The sequence below is a fragment of the Mus caroli genome, unplaced genomic scaffold (assembly GCF_978045245.1).
Source record: "Mus caroli unplaced genomic scaffold, Mus_caroli_1 scaffold_5, whole genome shotgun sequence".
NCBI classification, from domain to species: domain Eukaryota; kingdom Metazoa; phylum Chordata; class Mammalia; order Rodentia; family Muridae; genus Mus; species Mus caroli.
In genome coordinates this window covers 14,514,053-14,532,565 of record NW_028227260.1, presented here as the reverse complement: position 1 = coordinate 14,532,565, position 18,513 = coordinate 14,514,053, and the positions used below count along the sequence as shown (strand labels likewise).

Genomic DNA, 18,513 nt, shown 5'->3' with positions numbered 1-18,513 from the left:
CTGGAATTGTGGATGGTCATGAGCCCCCAATTCAGTTTTGAGAACTGAACCTGGTCCTCTTTCTTTCTTTTTTTTTTTTTTTTGGTTTTTCGAGACAGGGTTTTTCTCTGTGTAGCCCCGGCTGTCCTGGAACTCACTTTGTAGGCCAGGCTGGCCTCGAACTCAGAAATCCACCTGCCTCTGCCTCCCGAGTGCTGGGATTACAGGCGTGCGCCACCACGCCTGGCACTCTTTCTTTTATTATTATTTTTATTAATCATTTCATTTGTTTACATCTTAAATAATATCCCACTTCCCAATTCCCCCTCCACAAACCCCCCATCCCACATCCATCTTCTCCCCCATCCCCTTTGCCTCTATGAGGGTGCTCCCCTACCTACTCACTCTCTCCTGCCCACTGTTCCAGCATCCCCCTATGCTGAGGCATCACACCGTGATGTCAGACAAGGCCATCCTCTGCTACATATGCATTTGGAGCTATGTATACTCCTCCCGGTATACTCCTTGGTTGGACTAGTCCCTGGGAGCCTGGGTGGTCCTGCCAGCCGATATTGTTCTTCCTATGGGGTTGCAATCCCCCTCTACTCCTCCAGTCCTTCCACTACCCCTGAGCTCAGTCTGATGGTTGACTCCAAGAATCCACATCTGTATTGGTCAGTTGCTGGTGGAACCTCCAAGGAACAGCCACAGAACCTTGTTCTCTTTAAGGCAACAAATGCTCTTAACCTCTCAGTAACTTCTCCAACCACTACTTTACTTTTAGAAATGAGATCTCTTTCTCTGGGACCTGAAGTTCAATGATTAGGCTAGGACAGAAAGTCCTAAGAATTCTGTCTCTACCTCCTTGCATTAGGATTGGGAGTGTGCACCATCAGGCCTGTTTTTTGTTTTTAATATAGTTTTTAATAGGTGTATTATATTTTGTGGAATGAATTGTTGTTGATCATTTAACTATTTTACAAGGTTTTGCTTTTTTGATTATTAAATTCCCAAGTGTGAACTTTTCTAAGTACATACACCCCTGCACACACAAGCAGACAGAGGCCAAAGGAGGATGGTGGATGTCTTCTGTTGCTCTCCACCTTAATTGTTGTATGAACATATGTGGGTATATACTTGCTACAGTGTGCCTGTGGAGTGTGAAGGCTAGAGTACCTAAGGAAGCTAGAGGACATGAAGAAGTTGGTTCTCTCCTTACAATATGTGGGTCCTGTGGATAGCACTAAGGCTGTCAGCCTCAGCTGCAAGCACCCTTAACCAATGAGCCATCATCCTGGCCCCTCTGTATCTTATGTTTTGAGACAGGGTCTCTCACTGAACCTGAGGCTCCACAATTTTAGCTAGTCTAGAATGTCTAGAGAGCTCCAGAGATCAGCCTGTAACATATCACAAGATACTGGGTTTACAAGCATGGAAAGACTTGTGGGTGCTGGGAATTTAAACTCAGATCTTCTCACTTTCACAGCAATTGTTCTTATCCATGGAGCCATCTCCTCATCCAGCAAGTTTCTGCTCTCATGATAAAGATACTGCACAGGCTAGGAACAGTGATGCACAATTTAATCTCCATACCTAAGAGGCAGAGGCAGGTAGATTGTTTATGTCTGAGACCAGCCCGGTCTACCTATGGAGTATCGTTAGCCCAAAGTGAGACTCTCCAAATAAAAACAAATTTTAAAAAGAACACTTGTGGGCTGGAGATGGCTCAGCGGTTAAGAGCACTGACTGCTCTTCTGAAGGTGCTGAGTTCAATTCCCAGCAACCACATGATGGCTCACAAACATCTGTAATGAGATCTGATGCCCTCTTCTGGGGTGTCTGAAGACAGCTACAGTGTACTTACATATAATAAATAAATAAATCTTTAAAAAAATAAAGACACTTGTACACATAAGTCCAAATATTCGAGAGGATAAATTCTTAGGTAAGCAGCTATTATTGGAGGTCCAGCTCTGTTGTTAATTAGTTATTTAACTTGAGGAAGCTGACATTCAACATCCTCATCTTAGAATAGAAATAATCATATTTATATAAAATGTCATTTTGAGGACAAAATAAGCTAATTTTTGTCCAATGCTTACCATATGCCCGAAAGAAGGGAATAATGTTCCCAGAAGATTTTGATACTGATAGGGTTTCTATTGCTGTGATGAAACACAATGACCAAAAACAAAGCTGGGGAGGAAAGCCTTTACTTGGCTTATACTTCCATATCACTGTTCTTCATCAAAGGAAGTTGGGACAGGAATGCAAACAATGGCAGGATCCTGGAGGCAGGGGTGCTGCTTATTAGCTTGCTTCTCATGGTTTGCTCAGCTTGCTTTATTATAGAATCCAGGACAACAAGCCTAGGGCTGGTACCACCCACAATGAGCTAGGCCTTCCCCTATCAATCACTAATTCAGAAAACGCCTTACAACTGGATCTCATGGAGGCATTTTCTCAACTGAGGGTCCTTCCTCTCTGATGACTCAGTTTAAGTACACACATACACACAGACACAGCCAGCACGACTGACCCCTTGTCATCATGACACACAAACCCATCTCTATTAAGCCACTTTTCCTTTCTTATTCATCCTCATGATCTCACATTAAAATCATAAATAACTTCAAAAGTCTCAGTCTTTACAAAACCAAACATTAAAATTTCAGTCCCTTTAAAATATCCAACCTCTCTAAAAATCTGAAATCTCCTTTAAAAGTCCAAAGTTTTTCAGCTGTGAGTCCTTGTAAAAGTCAAAATTAAACTAATAATTTCTTACTTCAAGAGGGAAGAACCAAGGCGGTCATAATCAAGTCAAAGCAAAACAAAACCCCTTTAATCCCAGCACTCGGGAGGCAGAGGCAGGTGGACTTCTGAGTTCGAGGCCAAGCCTGGTCTACAGAGTGAGTTTCAGGACAGCCAGGGCTATACAGAGAAACCCTGTCTCGGAAAAAACCAAAAAAAAAAAAAAAAAAAAAAAGAGTGCCTAATGTTGGATGGACTCACAATCTTCCATGCTCCTCCAAGGACTTGGGTCAGTCTCTCTGCTCTACCCACTGCAACACACACACACAGCTTGTCTTCTGGGCTCTGGCTAGATTCACTCATTGCTGTTGTTCTTGGTGGTCATCTGCTGGTACTCCAAAACTGTTGGGGTCCTCTGCTGCAACTGGGCTGCACTTTCATGAATAGCCTCTTGTAGGCTCTCTTCATGTTGCCAAGACTCAAATTCTCTGTATGACCCCCTCCAAGCCTGGGCCTTCAACTGCGATGGAAGCTGCACCTTCACCAATGGCTTCTCACAGAGCCAAGCCTCAGCTGTTCTCCATGACCCTTTCATGCCTTTAAAACCAGTTCCACCTGGGTGACTCTTACACTATACCAGGCTCAACTGCCAGTGCAAGGTATAAGCATGGCCACCTCTGGAACACAGTTTCTGTGTGCTGACTCTAAGGAAACACCTCCCAGAGGATTTCACCTCAACAATGCTGGTCTCTTCTTAATCAATGCCAAATTCTCAGCTCCAGATGACCAGTAATTAGTACCCCAGCAAAGTAGAGGTTTCATGCTAGTAGTGCTGGTATCTTGTTAACCACAGCTGATTCTTCAGCCCTAGCTAACCAGAACCATAGAATTTTTATATCAAAATAGCAAACAGCCTGATAGTCTTTAAACTTCCCTCTGCAGTGTCACAAGCCATCCTCTCACTGTTCTTTCAACACTCTTAGCTTCCAACTGAGCTCTCTACACTCAGTGGCTTTTTATTTATTTTTTTTTCTTTTTTCTTTTTTTTCGAGACAGGGTTTCTCTGTATAGCCCTGGCTGTCCTGGAGCTCACTTTGTAGACCAGGCTGGCCTCGAACTCAGAAATCCGCCTGCCTCTGCCTCCCGAGTGCTGGGATTAAAGGCGTGCGCCACCACGCCCGGCTCAGTGGCTTTTTAAACCCAAAGTTCCAAAGTCCTTGCACAATCCTCCAAAAACATGGTCAGGTCTGCTCCAGCAATACCCCACAATCCTGGTACCTTTGTCTTGGCTAGGGTTTCTATTGCTACAGCGAAGTGCCATGACCAAAAAGCAAATTGAGGAGGGAAAGGTTTTTTTGGCTTACACTTCCAGATCACTGCTCATCATTGAAGGAACTCAAGTGAGGTAGGAACCTGAAGGCAGGAGCTAATACAGAGGCCATGGAAGGGTGCTGCTTACTGGCTCGATCCCCTGGCTTGCTTAGCCTGCTTTCCCATAGAACCCAGGATGGGATGGGCCCTCTGGCAATGATCACTAGTTGAGACAATGACTTATAGCTGGTTCTCATGGAGGCATTTTCTCAATTGAGGTTCCCTCCTTTCAGATAGCTCTAGCTTGTGTCAAGTTGACATAAGACTAGCCAGCACAAATACACAAATCTTATCAAGCTACTCTCTTAAGAAACAGGTAAAGTTTAGGCAAGCTCATTTTAGCTCAGATCTGCACTCTCAGAGTAGTCTACTTATGGCTTTTTCCTCATGTACTGACATACTTGGCATTTTATTTGAAACAGGTTGACATGTAACTTGGCTGGGAGGCTAGCTTGATGTTAAATTTACAGTGTTCCTCCTGCCTTTGCCTTCTGAGTACTGGGATTATAGACATGCACTATCATGTTCAGCTGCATTTCTCTCTTTCTTACTAACCTGTTAACTATAATTCAAACACTAGTATTGGTCCTTTGTAATACATGTGAGAAATGTATCCTCCAATTTATTTGCCATATTATCTTACTTCACTTTTAGTTTTTAATCTTAGGGGTATCAAATCTATGAATATTCAACATTTCCTAAACCATCGAGATTGAATATAAGTGCAAACCCTGGACCCTGGGTGATGGCGGTCCATTAGCTTAGATTTACCAACAGTAAGAAGTAGACCAGCTTAGTTGGAGTAGCTGTGTTTTGTGGGAAGCACATAGGAAATCTCTGTATTTCCTCTCAATACTGCTATAAACTTAAATCTACTCTAAAAATAACATATTCAAAAATCAAAATAAGAACAAAGATATACTATTTTACTGTTACATACATGCATTCTATAGTTCTAATGTTAGCTTTCTGTCTTCCTCATTCCACGCTCATGTAAATTTCCTACACTTCCTTTTTCGTTCAAGAACTTTTGCAAACTAAAGCTTCACACTGTCTCAATCAGACTATGGATTTGGACTCCACAGGAGATGACTTTCACTTTTTAAGCCTCGAAATCAAAGAGAGATTCACAGAATGTGGCTCAGTTCTCGTCTACATTCCAATGATTCTGAGTGTCCATTCTCTGATTATGAAACTCATTTTCATAATCAACATTTTAAATGTCTGTGTGATATCTTGTTATCTGGATTCTCTTTATTCAGACCTTACTGAGCAACTTTTTTTTCTTCCACAGATATCAGTGTCCCATTTCTTCTTTCCCATGCTGGATAAAATACCTGTTCAGTTTTGTTTTTCTTTTTCTGATGCCTCTTTAAATGGATTCCCTTAAGCATAGCTCTCATCTTCATGTGCCAGGGTGGGGAGATACCCAGTAGGGCCTCCACTCTCTCAGAGGAAAATGGGGGTTGGGAGAGGGGTAGGGGCTGGTGGGGGTGAGGGTGAGGAGGTGTGGGAGGGTAGGGACTCAGGGGGGCTAGGAGCAAGGACAGTGATGTAAAGAGAATTTAAAAAAACTAGCTCTCAGCCGGGCGTTGGTGGCGCACGCCTTTAATCCCAGCACTCGGGAGGCAGAGGCAGGCGGATTTCTGAGTTCGAGGCCAGCCTGGTCTACAGAGTGAGTTCCAGGACAGCCAGGGCTACACAGAGAAACCCTGTCTCGAAAAACCAAAAAAAAAAAAAAAAAAAAAAAAAACTAGCTCTCATACATGCTATCTAGTGCACAACAACCTGCAGCAAAGCACAGCTCACTTTTATTTCAAATAACTCACTTAATTTTATGCAGCCAGCTCTTTGTTCTTTCTCTACACTGTCTTCTGGATACACAATAAAGAAGAAAAAAAAGGTAAAAGTCTGAGTTTGTGACTGACTATAGCCACAGATGGCAGGTCTTATTGGCTGGCAACAGTACAAGATGACCATCTGTCTCTGACATGATCGCAGCAAAGCATTAGATGTACCAGAACACTGAATGCAGAACACTCTTTCAACCACACACAGTGCCAAGGTTGTAAGAATTAATATGGAATAAGGCTGCAGGAAATTAAGAGTAAACCAGAAGTATGTTCCTTAAGCTCTGAGGATTTATATCAAAGACAAGAGCCAAGGCATTCTTAAAATTATACTCAAATATTAATGGTAGACTTGTGGCCTTTTAACAGTTCCAAGGCACAGGTTACTTAGTATTTTTATGAATAGTGAATAAACTGAGAAGTAAAGAGAAGAATAATTTGCAGTTAGAACTGGAGCAGGCAGACAGGCTAATGATAAGATTGTCTTGAAATGGGCTCTTATCTTCTTTCTTGAAAACGAACTACTTGTAGAACCAAGAGCCATCCTTTAACTGTCCATGCACCCTGCAGCTTCTCATTAGATTAATCACTGTCTGAGAATCATAATGGAAAACCATCCGCCTCATTCTCTTCTCCCCCACTTTGGAAACTGAGCATTTCACCCGTAAAGATAATACAATCTGAGGCATGACACCATATGATGTGTTTATAAAAAGATAGAGAGGGGCAGTTATGTTCTGTTGCCAGGTAACTGTGGGGTGGTATTTAGACAGAATGCTAACAGATACTGTGTTTAGATCAAATCTGCCCTTTCTAGATCTGCCAACACCTCCTGTATCCCACTACCATTTTTCCCTCCCCAGTCCATCTGCTCTTTTGTTAACCCATGGAATCCTCTTAGTGCTGCCACTATGTGTATGGGCGTAGACAATCTTCTATGTGGGTAGCCTCTCAGGAGCCTCCATTCTCTGCCACAAATTTAGTTTAGATCCTTATTACTTCTAACATGAATCATTGCATCTGTACTCTTAAATGATCTCCCTATCTTTGATCTAACTTTGGCTCATTTTGCATAGAATTCTAATCCATAGGTAAAACAGAAACTAGAGGCGTCTTTCATGGCCTAGATACTACCAATATCTCCCGTCTCCTACTTGTTATACTGTTCTCTTATAATATGCCTACCTGTGAAGCAGTGGATCCTGAGTGGGCCTGGTCCTCAGCGGAGCTCAGGCTAGAAGCCATGGAGACCCTGAAGGGATGGTAGAAGCTTTGCCTGCTCCTCTAAGCCCCCCACAGGTAGGAAAGGACTCGACCTGTGGTCCTTAGGCTCAAGACAGAGACTACCATCCCTTTTTTTAAAAATTAAATGTTTTCTTTATTTACACTGCAAATCTTATCCCTTTTCCTCATCTCCTCTCCCCCTGAAACTCCCCCTATCCCATCCCTCCCTCTCCCTGCTTACTAAGCCACCCACCCCCGCTTCCCTATCCTGGCATTCCCCTTCACAAGACCAAAGGCCTCTCCTCTCATTGATGTCCCACAAGGCCATCCTCTGCTACATATGTGGCTGGAGCCATGGGACCCTCCATGTTTACCCTTTAGTTGATGGTTTAGTTCCTGGGAACTCTGGGGGTACTAGTTGGTTCTTATTGTTGTTCTCCCTATGGGAGATTAACATTCTAATGAGGTACCTAGAGGGCTTAGCCAATAAGCTTTTCTTCTCAGACATTCCTCCCTGGAAAAGGTTTTAAATCTCAAGCCCGCCCTGAGAAGTGGGGTATGGTTTTACTCATCTACTTTCTGCCTTGACAATAAATGGCTTAAAATCATGGACTGCCTCTTTTCACTGGGATCCCCCTTCTGAGCAGGAGCTCCCCAGCCTGAAAGGCCAGATCCAGCTCAGGGGCCCAGATTCCATTCTCAACTATTCTGAGACTTCCTGTGGCGCCTGGGTGTCCGAGAGCCAGGGGACCCCACGGCCCTGGCCTCTTCACAGGCCCAGGAAGCCCTGAACCAGCTCCAGCTATCCTGCGCCACAGACTGTGCCTTCTCATCCCAGGAGCAGTGTCTAGGGGCTTCCCTATGGCCAGCAGCAGCATGGGGGTAATAAGCACAGTCAAACTTCCCTCGGCCCACCTTGCCAAGAGGCAGAGCCCTGTGGCAAGCAAACGGGGACCCAAAAACTTACACCTACCTTCTAAACTTTCACCATATTCCTCATAGGGGCAGGCCAAAAATATGTATACTTTCTTGAATGAGCCTTCTACTCACCTCCCTTCTTCCTTTTCCCTTTTTTTTCTCTCCATCCCTGACCCTCAAATTGAACCTAGGGCCTAATGCATGCTAACCAAGTGCTCTACCATTTAGTTATGCCTCCCAACACTTTCTTTTACCTTTTACTTTGGGACAGGTTCTCACTAAGTTGTGAATGTTAGCCTTGAACTTGCTTTGTGGCAAGCCTTCAACTTACTCCCATCTCAGCCTCCCAAGTAGTTAGGATTATAAGCTTGTACCACTAGGCCGGGCTTTTCTTTGCCATTTTAAAGGAGTAAAACATAATGTACATAGATAATATCATCATTAATGATGGATACACTATCTACTAACTGGTCCTAGGAAAATATCTTTGGGCACTGGCTTTCTCATCTGTAAGCCAGGAAGAACAAAGTAAACTTTATGAGTGTATCCTGCACTTTGGCCGTCTGCTGAGAGAACAAAATAAAATGCATTACAGAAACCTCACATGGGAAACACTGCCTGTGTTACCTAGGAATTTATGATTATTAGGATACTTCTTACTGTGCTCCATGTAAAGGTGGTCTTTCTAGTCCGGAACTGCTCAGTTCTCATCAGTCTCATCTTCCACTTCCAGGCTATGTGAACTGCCCTCATCATTCTGCTCTCTCCTCCTTTCCTAGTGCCACGTACCCATTATACTTCTTTTGTTACACAGCACTGTGTATAATGTCCAATCAAATAACAATCATAGCATCTCATCTTCTAGACTGAAAATGTCATGAATGTGAGCACTGGGTTTTGTTTTCCAGGTAACTGGGACCCTGTCCATGGCCAGCAGGAAGGATACACTCATGAAATGTTTACTGAAGAAATAATTCCTGGCCTATGCAGCAGCTGCACCTAACAAATCATCTCAACTCCTAAGAAAGAGGTGTGACCATCCTTTATTACTCTCTGCAAATCACTTGTAAGTTCTTCCACATTTGCCCAACTGAGAACAGGTCATAGAGATCAGATTTCCTTCTTTTTAAAATAATCTGTTCCTAACCCTTAAATGTCCTATGAATAAGAACATTATTAAAAGCAACACTCATAACTCATGGAGTAGAAACTACAAGTATAAAAATGTGGGCTGCAGAGTTGGCTCAGCAGTTAAGAGCACCAACTGCTCTTCGAGAGGTCCTGAGTTCAATTCCCAGCAAGCACATGGTGGCTCACAACCATCTGTAATGGGATCTGATGCCCTCTTCTGGTGTGTCTGAAGACAACTACAGTGTACTCACATCCATCAAATAATAAATAAATCTTTTTTAAAATGTGAAGTAGAAATAAATAAATAAAAGTTGAAAACTTGTGACACGAAACTGAGCCAATGCTGGGCACTCCTGCAAACTGAAGATGCAGGGGCTGTAGCTCGGGGGTAGAGCACTTGGCTTACATGCATGATGCACTTCCGGGCTCCAGGACTGCCAAAAGATAAGCTATAAGCCCACACATGTGCTTTAAAGGAAGAGTACTGCACTAGCTTACAGCCAATGGAATAAATCCTATCAGGTATTTTTTTTTTACATTAAATCACAAGGTGGAGACCGGAGAGGTGGATCCGTAGTTAAGAACACTTACTGCTTTTGCAGAGGACCCAGATTTGGTTCCCAGCATCCACATGGTGGCATACAGTGACTGTAACTACAGTTCCAGGGACATCAATGCCCCCTTTTGACCTCTGTGGATACCAGACATGGATATAGTGCACATATATGGCAGGTAAAACAGTAAAAAAAAATCTTAAAAAAGAAATCACAGAGTGGGTATAGTGACTCATCTGAAATCTCAGCAGGTGTGAGGCAGAGGCAGGACAATCTCCATGAGTCGAGGACAGCCTAGGCTACATACCAAATATTAGGCTAGCCCCACTTATAGAATGTGATCCAGTTTCAAAGAAATCCCAGTGATCATTCGAAAATGTCTCATACCTTTCCCTCCCAGCACCAGCCTTATACTTTTAACTAAAAGAACATTAAATTCTGAAAGCCATGAAAAAGACAAGGGTTAAGATGTATGTTACGGAGATCTCAAGTTAGCATGCCTGCTCCTTGAAAGAAATAATCATTACACATCTCAAGAAGACACCCTGAGTTAAGGGGAGCAGTCATAACTGCCTGTCTTATTAGTCATCCATTTATTCTCTGCCCTAGTTATTTCCACTGCCATCAAATACTGCGACAATTTCTGCTAATCTTTTATTAATGATTTTTAGTTAAGTGTGTAATCTGAAAAATTATGAGGCATTTTACTTTGTCTACTTAAGCCAGAAAAAATAATATCTGTGTTTAATCAGTTAAGACAAAAAAAGAGTGTACTTACCACAACTTGCAACACCTGTTCATTGTGAAGAGAGGAGGAGGAAGAGGAAGAAGAGGAAGAGGAAGACGAGGAAGAGGAAGAGGAAGAATAAGGAGAGGGAGAGTCAGCCATCATTTGTGCCAAAGTCTGCATCAGTGTTTTTCCAAGGAGAAAAAAAGAGCTGAACATGGCAATCACGCCAAACACCATTCCAAAATTGAACCTGGCAACAAGAACAAAAACAAACTTGTGAGTATACAATTCTTCACAGTGCATGGACTAACAAAGTACTTGGCCACATTTTGTAACTTTTAAACAATGTCTTTTAAACAAGACCAATAGCTCAGCCTTATTTCCCTATCTGAACTGATTGACTCATAGGTAATTCTACTCTGACACCCTAAAAAGCTAAATATCACTGCCAAGTTTTAAAAAAGGGCCGAGGGGGCAGGGGTTCCTCTCTATTTGCTCATTTATTACAGCCCAGTTTTGCTTGTGTTTACTATAGTTAAAAATGCTATTAACATTAGGGCATTCACTTATTTCACATTACTTATTTTCTATTCTACTGTCTGCATCTTATTTATCGCATTTTAGCTTTGTGAAAAATTAGTTTAAATATCAAGACAGGCAAATTTAATAGTTTTGTTTATTCTGGTTAAAAAAAAAGATTTATTTACTTATTTAATATATGTGAGTACACTGTAGCTGTCTTCAGACATGCCAGAGAAGGGCATCAGATCCCATTACAGATGGTTGTGAGCCACCATGTGGTTGCTGGGAATTGAACTCAGGACCTCTGGAAGAGCAGTCAGTGATCATCACTGAGCCATCTCTCCAGCCCCTATTTTGTTGTTTCAATAATAAAAATTACTCTTATGGCTGAACTAATCTGTTATTTTTTTTATAAACTTCTGTTGTAAAATTTTAGGTTGTAGAACTGTTTTAATAATCTTACTTTTGTTTTAATGTTCATCCTTTCTGGCTTTTTGATTATTTGTTTATATTTAGCTTAAATACATTTGGAGCTTTCTTTACATTTATGTGTGTGCTGTTCACATATATTACTTTAAAAAATTTTTACAATGTTGTTTCTTTAATTCTGAATTGTAATTTTTTGTCTTCATTTATAATGTTAAAATTGCTAACATAACTCCACCCTAAAATCTAGAAAATATTTTAGAAAGCAGAAAGATAATTCAAAGGATGTTACATTCTCAACTGTGTTCTAGTTCCAAGGCAATCAACAGGTGAAGTCTTATAACTGAAAGTGGACATTTTCCATAATATTTTGGACTTTCAGGTGAAAAGCTCTAAAAGAGAAAATTAAAAGTTGTTAAACTATCCACAGGATTGATCTGAAGTGTCTTTTCTATTTTGCCTTTTTCTTTTCTTCTCTGTATTACTTTATTTAATTAAGATAATATATATATTGAGACAAAGACTCATTATGTACCCTGGAGTTGCCCAGAACTTGCTATGTTGTCCAGGCTTCCCTCAAATTATCAGTTCTGCTGCCTCAGACTGCCTCAGGAGTGCTGGGATTCTTAGAGGTGTGTGCTGTTGTTTCTACTTGGAGTTTCATTTTTAACAGAAAGTAGTTTAGAGTACATTATTCACTAGCCCCAAATTCTCTGAACTAAGAACCTGTTATGGGGAGCTGGAGAGATGGCTCAGAGGTTAAGAGCACTGGCTGCTCTTGCAGAGGACCCAGATTCAGTTCCTAGTACCACATGTTGGTTCCCAATTGCTGCTCCAGTTTCAGGGGATTTGATGCTGGCTCCCGGGAGCATTGCACGCAGGTGGTGCAAATTCAGCAAAACAAAACGACAAAATAAAAATAAACACATCTTTTTAAAAAGAAATTGTTAGGATATTAGGTGTCCCAAAGACCACAGAAAATATAAAAGTATAAATTTTCATAAGTGTCTCATTCCATTCATTCATTCATTCATTCATTCATTCATTCAATTTAGGCTTTACTTGAGTCCCCTAGAAGAACAGCAAATGCTCTTAACTGCTGAACCATCTCTCCAGTCTCCCTCATTTTACTTTTTGTTTGAGACAAGGTTCTCATGTAGCTCACACTGGCCTCAAACTTAAATCTAACTCAGAATGGCTTTAAAACTCCTGGTACTTCTGGCATAACAGAAATGTACCACTATGCTCAGGTGCCATGACTTTTAATGTATGAAAAAGCACAATGATACAATTCCATATATATATTTATGTGTGTGTGTGTATATATATATACATACATATGCTCAATAGATCCAAAAATGATGGAAATTGTTAATAAACTAACTCTGATGATTATAATTTAATTACTAATTTAGACCAAAATTGAAGATGAAAAGTACCATTGGTAAAGCATCCTTGCTTTCCGCCGTCCCCAACTGTAAAAGGCACGATTAAAAATTGAAGTTTGCCATCTTATATGAAAAGGAGAGATGCTCAATCCATTGTTTTCCAGCCAGTCTTCATAAGAATGTTTAAAATACACAGATGACTAAGAGAAAGAAAAGTTCAGCATCACTCAAATTTGAAGAGCAGACTTATAACATAAGAAAACAAAGAAATAAATAAAATAAAGAAAATAAAGACTTTCTAAAAGAAATCAAGATGTTAGTGGTGCAAAAGTTTATAATATCTTTTGAGTTAGTTTCATGTAACCCAAGCTGGCCTCTAGCTTCCACATAGCTGAGGATGTCCTTGAATTTGTGATCCTCTTGACTCCACCTCGCAAGTGCTGAGATTACAGGCATTTGATATCATGTCCAGTTTATGCAGTGCTGGGGATTCATCCCAGGACTTCTGTGTGCTAGGCAAGCACTCCACAAACTGAACTACAATCCCAGCCCCACCCAAATGTTTATAATCTTAAAGCCTCACTGTTTTTCTGCAAAGTATTAAAAGTCTCCAATTACCTGGGTAGGCCAGGTTAGTTTCCAGAGATATTTAACCCAAAAGTGAAATCTGGCTTATAGCCTCTAATTTAGGAATAGTTTTAAAATTTTTAAGGGATGTTTTTTAAAAGGCAACTGCTGGGGATAGTGGTTATGATGGATACTGTGACAAAAAGGCAGCTTTGGGAAAGATTTCATTTTGATCACAGCTCCAGAGTATAGCCCACCATGGAGCAGAAGATATGGCACTGCAGGTAGGTGGTTGAGGCAGCTAGTTACATTACATTCATAGTCGAGAGGCAGAGGAAGAGGAAACAGTACTTCCCACATTTACGGTGGGTTTTCTCACTCAATTATCCTAAACTACATAATCCCTTGCAGCCACATACACAGAGAATTGTTTCCATGGTGATTCTAAATCCCAGTAAATCCATAATCAAAAGTAGCCAGCACAGTGGAGTATGCCTGTAATCCCACTACATAATAGTGATGGAGAAGGAAAGGCAGAAGTAACTCTCAAAGTTTATAGCCAACATGTTTGGCACAGTGAGCTCCAGGCCAGCCAGACTCACATCGAGAAATGCTGGCTCAACCCTATCTTCTCCAAATAGGAAATAAAACCCAAGAATTTGTAACAAAGATCCTGTGATCCATAAAGCTTAAAATACTTACTATTTAATACAGAAGAGCCTGAGAGAAAGGAGGTCCAGTGACAAGCCCAAATAGGGATCCAGCTCAAGGGCAGGCTCCAAGGCCTGACACTATTACTGATGCTATGGGGTGCTTACAGACTGGAGCCTAGCATGCCTGTCCTCTGAGAGGAGAAATAAGCAGCTGAAAGAGTCAGATGCAGATATTTACACCCAACCAATGGACAGAAGCTGGGGACCCCTGTGGTTGAATTGGGGAAAAGCTGGAAGAAACTGAGGAGAGTGGCCCCATGGGAAGAGCAACAGTCCCAACTGACCCGGATCCTGAGATCTCTCAGGCACTGAGCCACCAACCAGGCAGCATACACCAGCTGATATGAGGCCCCGGACACATATACAGCAGAGGACTGCCTGGTCTGAGAAACTTGAGGCCCCAGGGAGAGGGGAGGCCTGATGGGGTGGTGGTGGTGGGGTGGAGACATCCTCTTGGAGATAGGGGGGATGGGATGGGGAGTGGTCAAGGGGTGGCAGACTCAGGGGGCAGGGTAAAGTCTGGACTAAAAAGAGGATTAAGGAATAAAGATAATTTAAAAAAAAACAAAAAAAAAACGTACTATTCCAGCCCATTTAAAAAAAAAAATCCTGGGCTGGTGAGATGGCTCAATGGGTAAGAGCACACGACTGCTCTTCCGAAGGTCAGAAGTTCAAATCCCAGCAACCACATGGTGGCTCACAACCATCCATAAGGAGATCTGACTCCCTCTTCTGGAGTGTCTGAAGACAGCTACAGTGTACTTACATATAATAAAAATAAATAAAAAAAAAATCCTGACCTTGACAGGTAATAGAGATATACGCCTTTAACCCCAGCACTCAGGAGGCAGAGGCAGATGGATTTCTGAGTTCGAGGCCACCCTGGTCTACAAAGTGAGTTCCAGGACAGCCAGGGCTATACAGAGAAACCCTGTCTCGAGAAAAAAAAAAAAAAAACAAACCCAAACCATCACCGACACCGACACTCCTGACCTCTGCTTAGAACCATAAAGCCCATAAGAAATATGTACATCAAAACTTCAAGCCACAGAATTTTAAACTGTCTAGTAGCCAAATTTTAAAAAAGAAAAGATTCGTTTTCATATATTTATAATCTGTAAATATCCAAATCCAAGCGATTATTTTAATGTGTAGTCAATGTAAGAACAATGAGACATTTATTTCTAGTAGTCTTTGAAATGTGGAACTAAAATTACACTCATAGCATATTTCTAGCCAGACAAGCTTTTGCAGACGCTAGATAGCCACACACATCCAATAACCACCACAGTGGATGGCCCTGCTTATTTCATTGCCACAGACAGGAAACAGGTCTTTTGAGATAATTTTTAGACTGAGTGGATTCAACAGAAGAGGTAGCTTACTTTCAATCAATATTTTCTATTTTCATCTAAGCAAGCCTCAAGTTAAACCAGACAAAACTAGAAAATTTACCTAATGTCCTCTAGGTCTCAGTAGAAGCTCTTAAATTTCCCCAAGGGTTACGGCGATGGCTACTTATAAACAATCACAAAGTTCTTATAAATTGAAGTCCTTGGCTAAAGTAGATCTATAAATAACAAGGGAGTTACAGAAAGCACTGAAATACTGTTGTAACTGATGACCATCTGTATGGAAAAACGCATTTTTCCTAAAAGGCTATTTCAGGTCTTTTACCATCATAAAGAAATGGCCACAGTCTGAATGCCAGTATCTGTAATTGTCTCTACTGTCTTCTGATGGCATTTTTTAAGCCTGCCTGTTTTCTATGACTTGAAAAGACGACTGGCACACCTGTGCAGCAGAGGTTTACTGGGCTACGAAAACCAAGGGTAAGACAGCAGGATCAAGAGAAGGGAAAAGTTCGGAAAAGTCAAGCTCTCAGGCACTGGCAAGAAGGCTCAGCCTGTAAAAACAGTGGCTTTTCTTTCAGAGGACCCAGGTTCAAATCCCAGCACTCACATGGTGGCTAAAGAACCATTTGTAACTCCAGTGCCAGGGAATACTTCTGACCCCTGTGGGCACTGAATGCATGCAGTGTACATGTACAGAGAAGCAGACAAAACAGCCATATACATTTTTTCAGGCAAGGCTGCTTCCCATTCCTAGGCAGATACCGAATCAGTACCACTCCTCAGGAGCTGGTGCTTTTATGAAGACAGGGGATGCCCCAGAAATTAAAGCCACATCCTTCTCACTCTCTTGACCTGCGACCGACTGTATGAGTTTGATGAGTTCTATTTATCTGGGATTTTTTTTAACATATGAAACATGAAGAAATCATGCGCTTTTCTCTTGAGCCCCATCACCAAATCACTGTGGCCTGTGCTGCTAAGCACTAAAACCAAGTCCACTGCACTAGTGATTCTCAAACAAATGTGCACAGAAATGATCAGGGGAACCTTGTTAAGCTTCAGACTGATTTTACATGGCAGAGGTGACACCTGAGAGTCTGCCATTCTAAGAAGTACCCAGATCATCCAAGTGTTGTTGGTCCTTGGACCTCCGATACAGTATATTATGTGGATGCATAATATAATCCTCTCCATAAATTCAGGTGATCCTTTCAGTTGCTTTCCCAATTTAAAGACAAGAAATGGAGGCACAAGTAGCGATCTGCCTAAGGTCACAGAGGTTAGAAAGTGGCCTAGCCTAGCTCTCTTAAGCTCTCTCTTCATAGTCTGGCATACCAACGTTTAAATATGACAAAGAAGCACAGGTGCCATTTGATTTTATTGTTTTCTAAGACGAAGTGTCACGAGGTATTTTGTTTAAAAGAACACAAACATGAAGGTTTTACTATTTATGATTGTGATTTCCAAACCCTTGGGAATTCTAAGCTCGTATTCCCCACCCCCACCCCATTCCAAGGATGTCTGAAACACGTGCTCAGACAAACTCTTGAAATTTCTTCTTACGATTCCAGCACCCACAATACTCAAAAAAAAAAAAAAAAAAAAATGCACCGTGTGCTCAGAGTGTGTGCGGTCACTGTGAAAAAGGGAGTGTAGGGTGTAAATAGAATTTGAATAATAGAAAATGTGGCTATCTAAAATTTTGCTACTTAAGCATGCTACTTTAAAGCACCGCCTGTGGGTCAGCCCGTCCGTCCGTCCGTGGGCCAGAGAAACTGGCTGGAAATACAGAATCTTAGCTTTCCTCCCAGATCTGACGAAATCAGAGAATCTAAATTTAAACTGGAACCACCGATGCTCCTGTGTACTTTCGAGTTTGACGCCAGTGATTTAAGTCACAATCTGATTTCGATTTATCACAACACTAGCAGCGTCTCACGGGTCCTAACCTTAGCACAAAGAAGGGCCACAATGCATTTTCTTAAGCGGAAGTTTTCGTTTCTTTTCCTCCTTCGAGCCGTGCCTCCCAAGCCCGCCAGACTCCTCCCGGGAAGGAGCCCAAAAGCCGCAGGGACCCGACGGCGCCCGCAATGCGGTGGCCGCCACACCCCTCCCCTCCCGCAGCCTGCCTGCCCTACTTTCTTTACTCTGTCGGACGGATGCGCCACGCGGGAGAGCGCACGCAGACGCCGCGGGTGCTCGGAGCGGCTCCCGGCCCGGCGCGGAGACTCCGCAGGGGAAGAGAAAAGGCCTTGGGCGACACAGGACCATGCGCACCAGCCCTGGACTCCACCGGCTGGGGCCTGAGGCCTGAGGCCCTCACCTTCAACACCAAGTCGGCCAGGTAGACGGCAGTCCAACCACCCACCACCACCACCACCAGCGACACCGGAATCATCGTAGCGGCGGATGAACGGCGGGCCCCGGCGGCCTGCTTCTGCGAGCCCCAGTCAGCCGTGCGCCCGCCCGGAGCCTTCCAGCTCCAGCATCCGCGCAGGAACTAAAGTGCTACCGGGTTCTTTGCTCCGGTGGCAACATTTCCCTCCGGACCCTTCCGGTGAGGACACTCAGCCGGTTTTTTTTTTTTTTTTTTTTTTTTTTTTTTGTGCATATGCCGGAAAAAGCGTGCGGGCTTCTTTTCCTGGGACGCTCGGGCTCCGGAATGCTCGAAGCTCCTGCGGTCCGTCCGGCAGCGTGCTAGTGACTCATGAGGCTTGACCCTCTCTGTGCTCTGCCCTTCCTTCTCACTGATTTCCATCTCCGGTTTGTTGTGCTTTTCATATAGCCGGAGTTTGGGATTGTCAAAAGTACATACCCACATTTAAATTAATCACGTCTCGTTCTAACGTCTTTATGTACGGCAACATCGTAATGGAGGCCTCATTCGTTCCTTTCGGTGTTTTGAAAACTAAATATCTGTCCATACCTTAATCGAAATACGTAGCATTTCTTTCTATTTTTTTTTTAAAGATTTATTTATTATATGTGAGAACACTGTAGCTGTCTTCAGATGCCCCGGAAGAGGGCGTCAGAT

General features: G+C 42.5%; 1 protein-coding gene across 2 annotated transcripts in view; it reads right to left on the bottom strand.

The window, feature by feature from the left end:
- The window catches only part of Mbtps2 (membrane bound transcription factor peptidase, site 2), a 49,535-nt gene extending 31,496 nt beyond the window's left edge, over window positions 1-18,039 (bottom strand). Inside the window, exons 1-3 of one of the 2 annotated variants that reach the window (XM_021153369.2) lie at window positions 17,803-18,039; window positions 12,896-13,044; window positions 10,557-10,758 (exon numbers count right to left, since the gene is read on the bottom strand). In XM_021153369.2, the coding sequence (XP_021009028.1) occupies window positions 10,557-10,758; window positions 12,896-13,044; window positions 17,803-17,877 (426 nt within the window). In that variant the 5' untranslated portion in view covers window positions 17,878-18,039. The remainder of the gene's footprint in view (window positions 1-10,556; window positions 10,759-12,895; window positions 13,045-17,802) is intronic. The other variant, XM_029473359.2, reaches the window with a different exon arrangement.
- Between the last annotated feature and the right edge of the window lie 474 nt (window positions 18,040-18,513).